The sequence below is a fragment of the Sorex fumeus genome, unplaced genomic scaffold (assembly GCF_029834395.1).
Source record: "Sorex fumeus unplaced genomic scaffold, SorFum_2.1 ptg000061l, whole genome shotgun sequence".
Classification (NCBI taxonomy): domain Eukaryota; kingdom Metazoa; phylum Chordata; class Mammalia; order Eulipotyphla; family Soricidae; genus Sorex; species Sorex fumeus.
The window spans coordinates 33,188,472-33,200,509 of record NW_026606118.1 but is presented as its reverse complement, the minus strand read 5'-3'; the positions used below and the strand labels follow the sequence as shown (position 1 = coordinate 33,200,509).

The following is a 12,038-nucleotide window of genomic DNA, read 5'->3' as shown; positions in this document are numbered from 1 at the left end:
CTATTTTGAAAATAAATTCATGGTTGATGAGCTATCTTTGAATACTTTTCCAGTAATAATGATTTTCATTGCCCTCCTAAACCAAGGGTAAAAGAAAGCATAGATCAAAGGATTTAGAGCAGAGTTGTAATAAGCCAACCAGCAAAGTATCTCATAAACATATGAAGGTGTTATAAAGCCCAGAAAACAATCAATGAATGAGTCAATTATATAAGGTAACCAAGAAACCAAAAATGCTATCACTGTGATTCCGAGAGTTTTGGCAGCTTTGCTTTCTCTCTTAGTCACCTTGGCTTTGTTAGACCCTGACAAAGCATCTGCTTTGCTACTAATGCTGTCTATCATTTTAGCCTGTTTTCTAGCCACAAGAAAAATATTACTGTATAATATCATCATAACAAGGGCAGGTATGAAAAATAGTAAAAAATCAACTGAAATGAATAGCTGATTTATAAGTGGATGACAACCTCCTACACAGTTGAGAGCATTAACTAATTCCTCCAGTCCATCGTCATAGGCGCCTGAGTAGAACACAGTTCCACTGTACACTAGGGGCAGGATCCAGGAGATGCTGATGCATATCCCTGACACATTCACAGTGAACTTGGTGGGATACACAAGAGGGTCAGTGACAGCAATGTACCTGTCGATGGAGATAAAGCACAAGTGGAAGAGAGAAGTAAAACAAAATGCCGCATCACAGCAAGTATGGAAAGTACAGAAACTCGGTCCAAAGTACCAGCAGCTCTCCACAGACCTGACCATGCTGAAGGGCATCACAGTCACACCCACCAGGAAGTCAGCACAGGCCAGAGACGAAATGAGGAAATTGGTTGGAGAGTGCAGCTGCTTGAAATGAAGGATGGAAATAGTAACCAGAAGGTTTCCGAACACTGCCAGCACAGCCCCTAAGCCGAACACTGCATACAGGATCACCCTGGATCCTGGTGAGTAGGAAATTTTCACACAGGATCCGTTCACGTTCTCATAGCAGAGCTGCAGGGCTGCGGGGGAAGATGAGTTGCTGTTCATGCTGCTGCTGTAAACAGTCTCTAAATATTCAGAGAAGATCTGTCATTTGTCAAGCACATGAAATAAAGCACATCATACATCTTGAAAGTAGAGAGTTAAGATCTTTTAGAAGGGAATAATGATAGAGCTGCCAATTTCATCCTCATAACCTAACACCGGTAAACTTTAATTTTAATCTTGAACATATAGAGTAATAACATGTTAGATCATACTTGTAATTAATCTCACCCTACAGTATTAGTATTTTATCATTCTTTAGAATATTATTTAATAGAATTTTCTTACCTCAAAAAGAATTTAAATAGAAGCATATCTCTTGCTTCATTTAAATATACATTCTAACTAGCTTAAACAAAATGCTTTCTGTTTCCCCGAAATATTTATTACCTTTGATATATCAAATATTCTCTGTGTCTTGGTCTTGGTATCTCGGATATTGCTCTGTGAATTTGAGTGAGATTGTATGATCTGTACTTATTAACTACCTTTTGTACCACTGCAACTCCCCACCCTGCTCGCACAGGCTGAGAGACTAATGAGGAAAACCCACAGGACACACAGCCAAATCCCATATACAAAATCATCAAATATGTGTCCCTCTGGTGTAATGTGTGAGCAGTGAGAGGAAAGTTATGTGTCATAATCTCCACTAAAACTTTTTTTTGATTGCAGGAGGATTTTTTCAAGGACAGGACCAATTTTCCAGCAGTTGGCATTGTGTTTGGCACTCACTCAAGGGATTTAGAAATATTTTTCTGTTATGGTTTCTATGAGATTTTATACATTTTCTATTATATATTAAGATATCATAAATATAGAATTATATATGTCAGATGACATGCTTTACATGCATAGAAATATTTATTATAAACCTTTGCTTATTAATGCATATATGGTATACTATTTTGCCATAAGATTTTCTAATATTTTAAATGTAACACATATACTATAATAATTTCTAATATAAAAACAATATTCTAAGTTGATAGGCTTGAACATTTTCTAATTTCATACGCCTACTCAAATTTTCCCCTTTGGATTTTCTTTGTCTGTCTTTCTTTCTTTCTTTCTTTCTTTCTTTCTTTCTTTCTTTCTTTCTTTCTTTTTTTTCTTTGAACCACAGTGAGATTCAATGTTACAAGGTTGTTTTTGATTGGATTTCAGTTATATAGTGGTCCAAAATCCATCCCTTAACCAATGTACATTTCCTACCACCAATATCCTCAGATACTTCCCTCAACTCCACCTAACTCTGTAGCAGGCAGTTTTCTTCTCTCTCTCTCTCTTTCTCTCTCTCTCTTTCTCTCTCCTCTCTTTCTGTCTCTCTCTTTCTCTCTCCCCTCTCTCTCACACTTCTCACTCTCTTTATTTCTTTACTTTTTTAAAATTTTTATTAGTGAAACACCATGAGTTACAGTTGTAGATTTACAAATTTTTGTGCTTGGGTTTCAGTTATACAATGATCAAGTACCCATCCCTCCACCAGTGCCCATCCTCCACCAACAACGGCTCCCAGTATCTCTCCCAAAACCCCATCCCTCCCATCCCACTCTGCCTCTGTGGCAGGACATTCCCTTTTGTTCTCTCTCTCCTTTTGGGTGTTGTGGTCTGCAAAAGAGGCATCGAGTGGCAATCATGTTTGGTCTATAGTCCACTTTCAGCATGCTTCTCCTATCCTGGGAGGATCCTCCCAACACCCTTTATTTGGTTCTCCCTTCTCTATCTGAGCTCCCCTTTTCCCTAGCATGTGTGTCTGGCCTCCAAGCCATGGAGCAAAAGTCCTGGTACTAATCTCGGCCACTCTTGGGTGTTAGTCTCCCATTTTTGTTACTTTATGTTCCGCAGATGAATGCAATCTTTCTGTGTCTATCCCGCTCTTTCTGACTCATTTCACTTAACATGATACTTTCCAAGTAGTATCACTTGTATGTTAATTTCATGACTTCATCTTTTCTAACAGCTACATAGTACTCCATTGTTTAAATGTACCAAAGTTTCTTTAACCAGTCATCTGTACTTGGGCACTCAGGTTTTTCCAGATTCTGGCTATTGTAAAGAGTGCTGCAATGAACAAACAAGTACAGAAGTCACTTCAACTATACATTTTTGCCTCTCTGGGATATATTCCCAGGAGTGGTATTGCTTGGTCAAATGGGAGCTCAATTTCTAATTTTTTCAGAATCGTCCATACTGTTTTCCAAAAGGGCTGAACCAGTTGGCGTTCCCACCAGCAGTGAAGGAGGGTCATTTTCTCGCCACATCCGCGCCAGCACTGGTTTCTTTTGTTCTTGTGGATGTGGGCCAGTCTCTGTGGTGTGAAATGATATCTCAGTGTTTGTTTGATCTGTTTGATCTGCATCTCCCTGATGATTAATCATGTAGAGCATTTTCTCATGTGCCTTTTAGCCATTCGGATTTCTTCTTTGAGAAAGTTTCTGTTTATTTCGTTGCCCCATTTTTTGATGGGGTTGGATGTTTTCTTCTTGTGGAGTTCAACCAGTACTTTGTATATCCTTGATATCAACCCCTTGTTGGATGTGTATTTGGCGAATATCCTTTCGCATTCTGTAGACTGTCTTTGTATTTTGGTCACTGTTTCTTTTGAGGTGCAGAAGTTTCTTAGTTTAAGATAGTCCCATTTATCTATCTCTGTTTTCACTTGCTTGGCCAGTGGTGTGGCATCTTTGAAAATACCATTAGCATCACTATCATGGAGGGTTTTGCCAACTTTGTCTTCAATGAACCTTATGGACTCTGGTCTGATATTGAGGTCTTTAATCCATTTAGACCTTTTGCACATGGCGTTCGGCAGAGATCTGAGCCCACTTTTTTGCATGTAGCCATACAGTTTTGCCGGCATAATGTGTTAAAGAGACTTTCCCTGTTCCACTTCACTTTTCTTGCCCCTTATCGAAGATTAGATGATCATATGCTTGGGGAGAGATGTCAGTATATTCAACTCTGTTCCATTGGTCTACAGCTCTGCCTTTGTTCCAGTACCATGCTGTTTTAATTATTATTGCTTTGTAGTAGAGTTTGAAGTTAGGGAGGTTGATTCCTCCCATTTTCTTTTTTTTATTTCTTTATTTCTTTATTTGTTCTCTGCTCTTGGGGGGGGGCATTGCAGTTTGCAATATAGATACTGAAAGGTTATCATATATATCCCTTTACCTTTACCTACTTTCAGCACTCAGCTCTTGTCCAGTATGATCCTTTCTAACTATCATTGTCACACTTGTCCCTTCTGTACCTCAACTGCCCCTTGCCCCATACACACTTGTAGGAAGCTTCCAACCATTGAAAGTCCTCCTGGTCCCTCTTTTTCCTGACTTTGCATATTAGCTTCATCCCGAAACTCATTGATTTGCTTGAGCAGGTGCCAGTAATGTCTCCATTCATCCCTGGGGAGTGTTAGTGTAGCCCAGTGGCATCTGCTCATTATAGAAACACAAAGAGCCTCAAACCCATTGTTCAGGGTCTTGACAAAAAAGTCTGACCATCTCGTAGGTGGGCGGCCACGTGATCTTTTGACGTCCCGTGGAATCCAGTCGGTATTGGCTCTAGCCCAGCGGTCATCTCCAAACCTCATTAAGTGTCCAACTCATCTGATTTTTGAATGACTTAACAAATGAGACAGCGTCCCTGATTCCTGATTGTTCACGGAGGTCGGAACTCTGGATTCTTTCTCTCACTTGAGTGAAGCATGATACTCCAAGCTCTTTCAATTTCACTTTGGGAGACCTGAATAGTGTTCTCATTTTTCTTTGTAGGGCCCAGGTCAATGAGGCATATCTTAATGCAGGAAGAACAGTAGAATTAAAGAGATGTACCTGGAGCCGGAGGTTCTTCATCCTTTTAGCTATTTCTTCAATGTTCTTGAAGGTGTTCCAAGCTGCTCTTTTCCTCCTGCGCAACTCAGATGCCAGGTCATTCGTCATGTTGACTTCTCGACCTAGGTACACATAACTATTGCATTCGGAGATGTTCATTCTGTTTAGAGCGAATGGAACATCAAGAACTAGAAGGTTTCTCATAGATATTGTCTTTGTGAGATTCAGCTGTAGTCAGACCTTCCCACACTCACAGTTGAAGTCAGCCAGCATTTGTGTCACTTGGCTAATGTTTGGTGTTGTTAGAACGATGTCATCAGTGAAGCTAAGGTGGTGTTGTTGTCGACCGTCTATCTTCACTCTCATTCCTTCCCATTCCAGTCATCATGTGATGTTCTCGAGGGTGGCACTGAAGAGCTTAGGTGAAATGGTATCACCCTGCTGAACTCCTGTCTTGACATGGATGATCACTTCCTTGTAGAATGGTGAGATCCTGATAGTAAATCCATAATAGAGCTCATGGAGGATCCTGATGTATTGAGTTTTAACACTCTGTTTGGCTAGGGCTTCGATGACTGCTTCAGTCTCAACAAAATCAAAGGCCTTCTTTAAATCAATGAATGTTAGACAGAGCAGCATCTTGAACTCCTGAGAAACCTCAATGAGCTTGGTTATCATATGGGTCGATGGCGCTAAATCCTTTTCGGAATCCGGCTTGCTCGCATGGTTGTCCTTCATTTAGTGTTCTACCAATCCTATTCAGGATGACTCAAGCTTGTAGATGACAGACAACAGGCATATCGGGTGATAGTTGCCAATGTCGTGGATGTCTCCCTTCTTGTAGTAGTACAGTCCTGCTGGTTTTCCACTGGGATGGAACCTTGCATTCAGACAGGTGTGAAGAGCCAAGCCAATGACTGTCTGTACTTTCAATGCATGTACACTGTCATCGGATGCCTCCATCGAGGACCTGATCATACAAGCGTGAAAAATCAAGTATGACATCATTGTTCTGACCAAGACAAGAAGGCATCAATTACGTCACACCATTTTCTACAGTGGATAAGAACTATTCCTTGGAACATGCAACAAAAGAAGCGCTGGTGGTGTCAGTGTCCTTGTCAACACGAACTTGGGCATAAGCTTTGATTTATTCGCATGCCTAACAATGCAAATTGGACAATTACACTTTAATAGATGTGGCTCACTGCTGGCAGTTTCTATCTTCGTAGTCTTTGCAACAATATCTAATTATGATAAAGGAGAAATTGAGAAGTTCTACATGGAGCTGGAGAAGTTATATAAAGAAGACCACACCTTCCACAAGATCAGTGTCAGTGATTTTAATGCCAAGATAGGACCAAGAAGATCAGTCGAAGACTTCCACATCAGGATCCATGGCCTAGAATGAAACGAACAGGGTGAGAGACTCTCTTTATTCATCATGTCGACCAAGACCATCCATGGTAACTCACAATTCCAGAAGGCCAAATCTAAATGTTGCACATGAGAGTCTCCTGGTGGATGGTTACACAACAAAATTGACCATATCATATTCAATCAATGGTTTTGCATGACTGGTGTTGCTGTTGCTACAAAATTCCAAACAGGATCGGACCACTGTCTCCTTCATGCAAAAATATACTTCACAGAGTGGGGAGAAAGGGCTGCAAAGTTTAAGAAGAGATCTCCCAGAATGACCACCAACTGGGAGCTCTTTGGCACTATTGCGGCAACATGGGAAGATGCCGTCCTTGACAACATTGACGAAAAATAGAATCAACTGGTTCTGCACCTCCATGATTGTGCGAGGAGCACCGAGAAATAAATAGCCACAAAAAGATGCCTGTCTTCAAAAACTCTCAAGCTCATTCACCAACGTGGCTTGGCATGAGCCTCAAGCAACCACACGCGAACATCCGAGCTCGCAAAGCAGGGCAGAGAAGCGATAAAGGAAGACCTCAAAGAGAGAAGAGCAGAAGTGCTGGTAGATGCAGCAGAAGCCAGGAAAAGCATCCGTAACGCCTGCCTGTCCTTCGCCAACTACAAGACCAAGATGACTGCCCTCCGATATCCTGATGGATCCATCACATCCTCCAGAACGGCAATGGAGAAGATTATCCATGACTTCTACTCAGATCTCTTCTATAGCCACATCCACTTGTGCACATACCAAATTTCTCAGGATGAATATTTGTTACCAACATTCTTCCTTCTGAAATTCGACACACCATTTATTCGGTAAAGAAGTGAACAGCACCTGGCCCAGACAATGTCATTCTTGAACACCTGAAAAATCTGCCATGAGTACTCATCAATACACTGGCTCGGCTCTTCACATTAGCTTCATACTATTTTTTATATCCCACAAATGAGGGCAGTCATTCTATATCTGTCCCCACACCTTCTTTTTTCTTTTTATTTATTTATTCTTTTTATTAGTGAATCACCTTGAGGTATAGTTACATACTTACAAACTTTTGTGTTTGCGTTTCAGTCATACAATTATTAAGTACCCATCCCTCCACCCGTGCCCACTCTCCACCACCAATAATCCCAGAATCCCTCCCACCACCACCACCCCATCACCCACACCCCACCTGCCTCTGTGACAGGGCATTCCTTTTTGTTCTCTCTCTCCTTTCCCCCTCCCCCCACCTTCTGACCCATTTCACTCAGCATGATACTCTCTTTGGGCTTCCATTTATATGCAAATTTTATGACATCACTTTTCCTAATTACTCTATAGTAGTGTTCTGCTTGTGTAGATGTGCAAAAGTTTCTTTATCCAGTCTATTCGTGGGCATAAGGTTTTTTCCAGATTCTAGATATTGTGTATAGTCTGGCAATGAATAAATAAATGCAGATGGTGAAGCATAAAATCATGCTACAGCACACCACTGAATCTTGCAAACCTACTCAGTGAAAGCAGCAGAGGCAATGGCCTTAGCTTATATGATCAACTGATATGGAAATACCAGCAATTGCAGCCAGATGTAGAGAGACTAAAACCAGATTAGTGATAGTCCTGGCCTGTTCTGAGAAAAGCAAGTGTGTATTTAATGGGTGCAAGGTGAGTTTGTTTGGGGGGTTTGGGGTGCAGATGTATTGACCTTAGAATTAAAATTAGAATTAGAAACTGCAATTAGTAGTGATGGTTGTAAAGCACTGTGAATATGCAAAAGTCATAGAATTTCACCACATTGAAATGATTAAAATCACTTATATGTTATGATTTATACATTAAATAATTTAAATATGTATATATGGAAGTATCAAAAAAGACTGATCATATCTTTGCTCATTTATCAAATAGCCTGTGCTTATTTAGATCAGTAAGTGTAAGGATACAAAACATAATACCACATACTCAGGTATGCTAGGGATGTAATTTATTTTCATGCAATACTTTTTAGTTTTTCTCAGAGGCTCATATTCTTCCAAGTACTAGAAATTTTGCAGTAGTTTACAAAGTCTGGTTTTCACCCCGTCCCTACATCCAGTTACATTTTAGTTCCAGTTCCTTTCCCTTTACATCCATCTTTGTGTGTGTTTCAGGATGCCTCTTAGGGATGTGTTTCCCATAATCAGGTGAAGACTCAGTAGCATTCTCCCAAGAAGGGAAGTGTTCCTTCAGCCTGACTGTGAAACTAGATCCACTCAAAACTGTAGTCCAGCCAAGGATTTCTGTGCCCTGTGGATAGTACTTATGTGCCATACTCAGTTTCGTCATCTGCTAGGCGACATTAAGTTTCAAAAATGTGCTAAGCCCAGGAATGGATTTAAGGATGAAAAAAAAAACTTCTATGATTTTTCTTTTTCTTATTTTTCACTGAATGTTAAAACTCAATCTAAAATTTCCACTTTGGGGTTGATATCAAGGATATACAAAATACTGGTTGAACTCCACAAGAAGAAAACATCCAACCCCATCAAAAAATGGGGCAATGAAATGAACAGAAACTTTCTCAAAGAAGAAATCCGAATGGCAAAAAAGCACATGAGAAAATGCTCTACATCATTAATCATCAGGGAGATGCAGATCAAAACCACAATGAGATACCATCTCACACCTCAGAGACTGGCCCACATTCAAAAGAACAAAAGCAACCGATGCTGGCGTGGATGTGGCGAGAAAGGGACACTCCTTCACTGTTGGTGGGAATGCCGACTGGTTCAGCCCTTTTGGAAAACAGTATGGACGTTCCTCAAAAAATTAGAAATTGAGCTCCCATTTGACCCAGCGATACCACTCCTGGGAATATATCCCAGAGAGGCAAAAATGTGTAGCCGAAGTGACATCTGCACTTGTTTGTTCATTGCAGCACTCTTTACAGTAGCCAGAAACTGGAAGAGACCTGAGTGCCCAAGAACAGATGACTGGTTAAAGAAACTCTGGTACATCTACACAATGGAGTACTATGTAGCTCTTAGAAAAGATGAAGTCATGAACTTTACATACAAGTGGTACAATATGGAAAGTATCATGCTAAGCGAAATGAGTCAGAAAGAGAGGGATAGACATAGAAAGATTGCATTCATCTGGGGGATATAAAATAACAAAATATGAGATTAATACCCAAGAATAGCTGAGATCAACACCAGGAGGATTACTCCATAGCTTAGAGACCAGCTGGGTATTCTAGGGGAAAAGACAGTTCAGATAGAAAAGGGAACACCAAATGAACGGTGTTTGGAGGATCCTCCCAGGAGGGGAGATGCAGGTTGAAAGTAGACTGGACTGAACATGTTCGCCACTCAATGCCTCTTTTGCTGATCACAACACCCAAAAGGAGAGAGAGAACAAAAGGGAATGCCCTGCCACAGTGGCAGGGGGGGATGGGGGGATGGGGGGGAGGGATATTATCCTGGTGGTGGAAAATGGGCACTGGTGGAGGGATGGGTATTTGATCATGGTATGACCGAAATCCAAGCACAAAAATTTGTAAATCTACAACTGTACCTCATGGTGTTTCACTAATAATAAAAAAATAAATAAATAAAAATAAAAAATAAATAAAAATTCCACTTTGCTTTTATTTGCTGTTTCTTATGATTTCTTGTCATCAATATGTCCGTCCAATCATTGAAAATCATTTTGTAGACTTTTCTGAACACAATTTAACACAATCTTCACATATTTTTCTCATCAGCAATGAGTTCTGAGATCCATTTTAACACTTTAATAATGATCCTCTAGTGTCATATCCATGACTCTAGGCACCATATTAGAAAATAACATAACAATATATGTTATTAATATCAAACTGTTCTCAAATTACATTTATGTTTGTTGGAACCATAATGCAGAGACAAGAATGATTTTGAAAAGAAGAAAAAATGCTACAAACTTTTGCATTTTAGTAACAAATGTCTATTATGGTTGTGAAAGAATGGGGGTAGTTTCAAGTCAGTATAAGAAGAAATAATTATCATTAATGCAAACAACATAATGGTCAGCACAATTTAATTTTTAAAGTGTTGTTCTGCAGAAAAGCTTTCCTAATGATCACATGAAAATCATTTTCTAAGTTCACACTTTGGACTATAGGGATTTCATCTGGGGATTTCCAGTGATTTATCTAGAAGAGTTGCTTGCTTCGTCAGTATTGCAGATCACTCACTACAAAGAAAAAGCTAAGATATGGTGATCTTTTAAATACGCATTCACAGCTCGTGGTGGTGGCTGTTACAAAGAGGATCTCTGGAGGTAAAATTTAAAAACTGAAAATATTTATTGCTAAAATAGAATTTGTTCATATTAAGGTATGCATGAACTTGTTGATTGGGAACAACCATTCTAGACTCTTATATGACTTTTGCTGAATTTTATTTTGTTGTAAAAGTCAATTAGGAGGCACTAAGATAATGGTGGAGGAAAGCAGTCTTGTGGTAGATGTGGTATTGGAGCATTATATGCAAGAAACACTTTAACAAAATTATCAATGGTGGCGCCACAAATAAGAATTTTTGAAGCTTTTAAGATTAGCAACACAAATGGAAAAAATGTACTGGTGACCATATTTATCCATTTTCTCACTTACTGCCTTCTATTTTATTCCAGGTGTAATGAAAATTAGAATACCATCTGCTTTGCGATAATGAAAACATAATTCTCAAAAGCAAATAACAGAAACCATGAGCAGTAACTCATCCTCCCCCGCAGCCCTGCAGCTCTGCTATGAGAATGTGAATGGATCCTGTGTGAAAACTCCCTACTCTCCCGGAGCCAGGATCATCCTGTACGCAGTGTTCGGCTTAGGGGCTGTGCTGGCAGTGTTCGGGAACCTTCTGGTGATGCTTTCAATCTTTCATTTCAAGCAGCTGCACTCTCCAACCAATTTCCTCATCTGCTCTCTGGCTTGTGCTGACTTCCTGGTGGGTGTGACTGTGATGCCCTTCAGCATGGTCAGGTCTGTGGAGAGCTGCTGGTACTTTGGACGAAGTTTCTGTACTTTCCACACTTGCTGTGATGTGGCATTTTGCTATTCTTCTCTCTTTCACTTGTGCTTCATCTCTATCGACAGGTACATTGCTGTTACTGATCCCCTGGTGTATCCTACTAAATTCACTGTGAATGTGTCAGGGATATGTATCGGCATATCCTGGATCCTGCCCCTAGTGTACAGTGGAGCTGTGTTCTACACAGGCGCTTACGATGATGGGTTGGAGGAATTATCTAACGCTGTCAACTGTGTAGGAGGTTGTCAGACAATTGTGAATCAAAACTGGGTACTGGTAGATTTTCTGGCCTTCTTTCTACCTTCACTTATTATGGTCATCCTCTATAGTAATATTTTTCTTGTGGCTAGACAACAAGCCAAGAAGATTGAAAATACCAGTAGCAAAACAGAATCATCATCAGATAGTTACAAAGCTAGAGTGGCTAGAAGAGAAAGAAAAGCAGCAAAAACTCTTGGTATCACGGTAGTAGCATTTATGATTTCATGGCTACCATATAGTATTGATTCATTAATTGATGCCTTTGTTGGATTCATAACCCCAGCCTATATTTATGAAATTTGTGTCTGGTGTGCTTATTATAACTCGGCCATGAACCCTTTGATTTATGCTCTATTTTACCCATGGTTTAGAAAAGCCATATACATATTTGTGAGTGGTAAGGTTTTTAGTGATAGTTCGGCATCAATTAACTTGTCTTCTGAACAAACATAA

At 40.0% G+C, this 12,038-nt stretch overlaps 2 protein-coding genes across 2 annotated transcripts; one reads left to right on the top strand and one right to left on the bottom strand.

Annotated features, from left to right (window-relative positions):
* LOC130034660 (trace amine-associated receptor 6-like) lies at positions 1–4,294 on the bottom strand. The gene is made up of 2 exons (XM_056126290.1): positions 4,266–4,294; positions 1–1,033 (listed from the first exon to the last, which is right to left on the bottom strand). The coding sequence occupies exon 2, from the start codon at positions 1,030–1,032 to the stop codon at positions 1–3; it is 1,032 nt and encodes a 343-aa protein (XP_055982265.1). The 5' UTR covers position 1,033; positions 4,266–4,294.
* A 6,706-nt stretch (positions 4,295–11,000) lies between these two features.
* On the top strand, positions 11,001–12,038 carry LOC130034668 (trace amine-associated receptor 6). The gene has a single exon (XM_056126302.1). It carries the CDS (start codon positions 11,001–11,003, stop codon positions 12,036–12,038), a length of 1,038 nt encoding a protein of 345 aa, XP_055982277.1.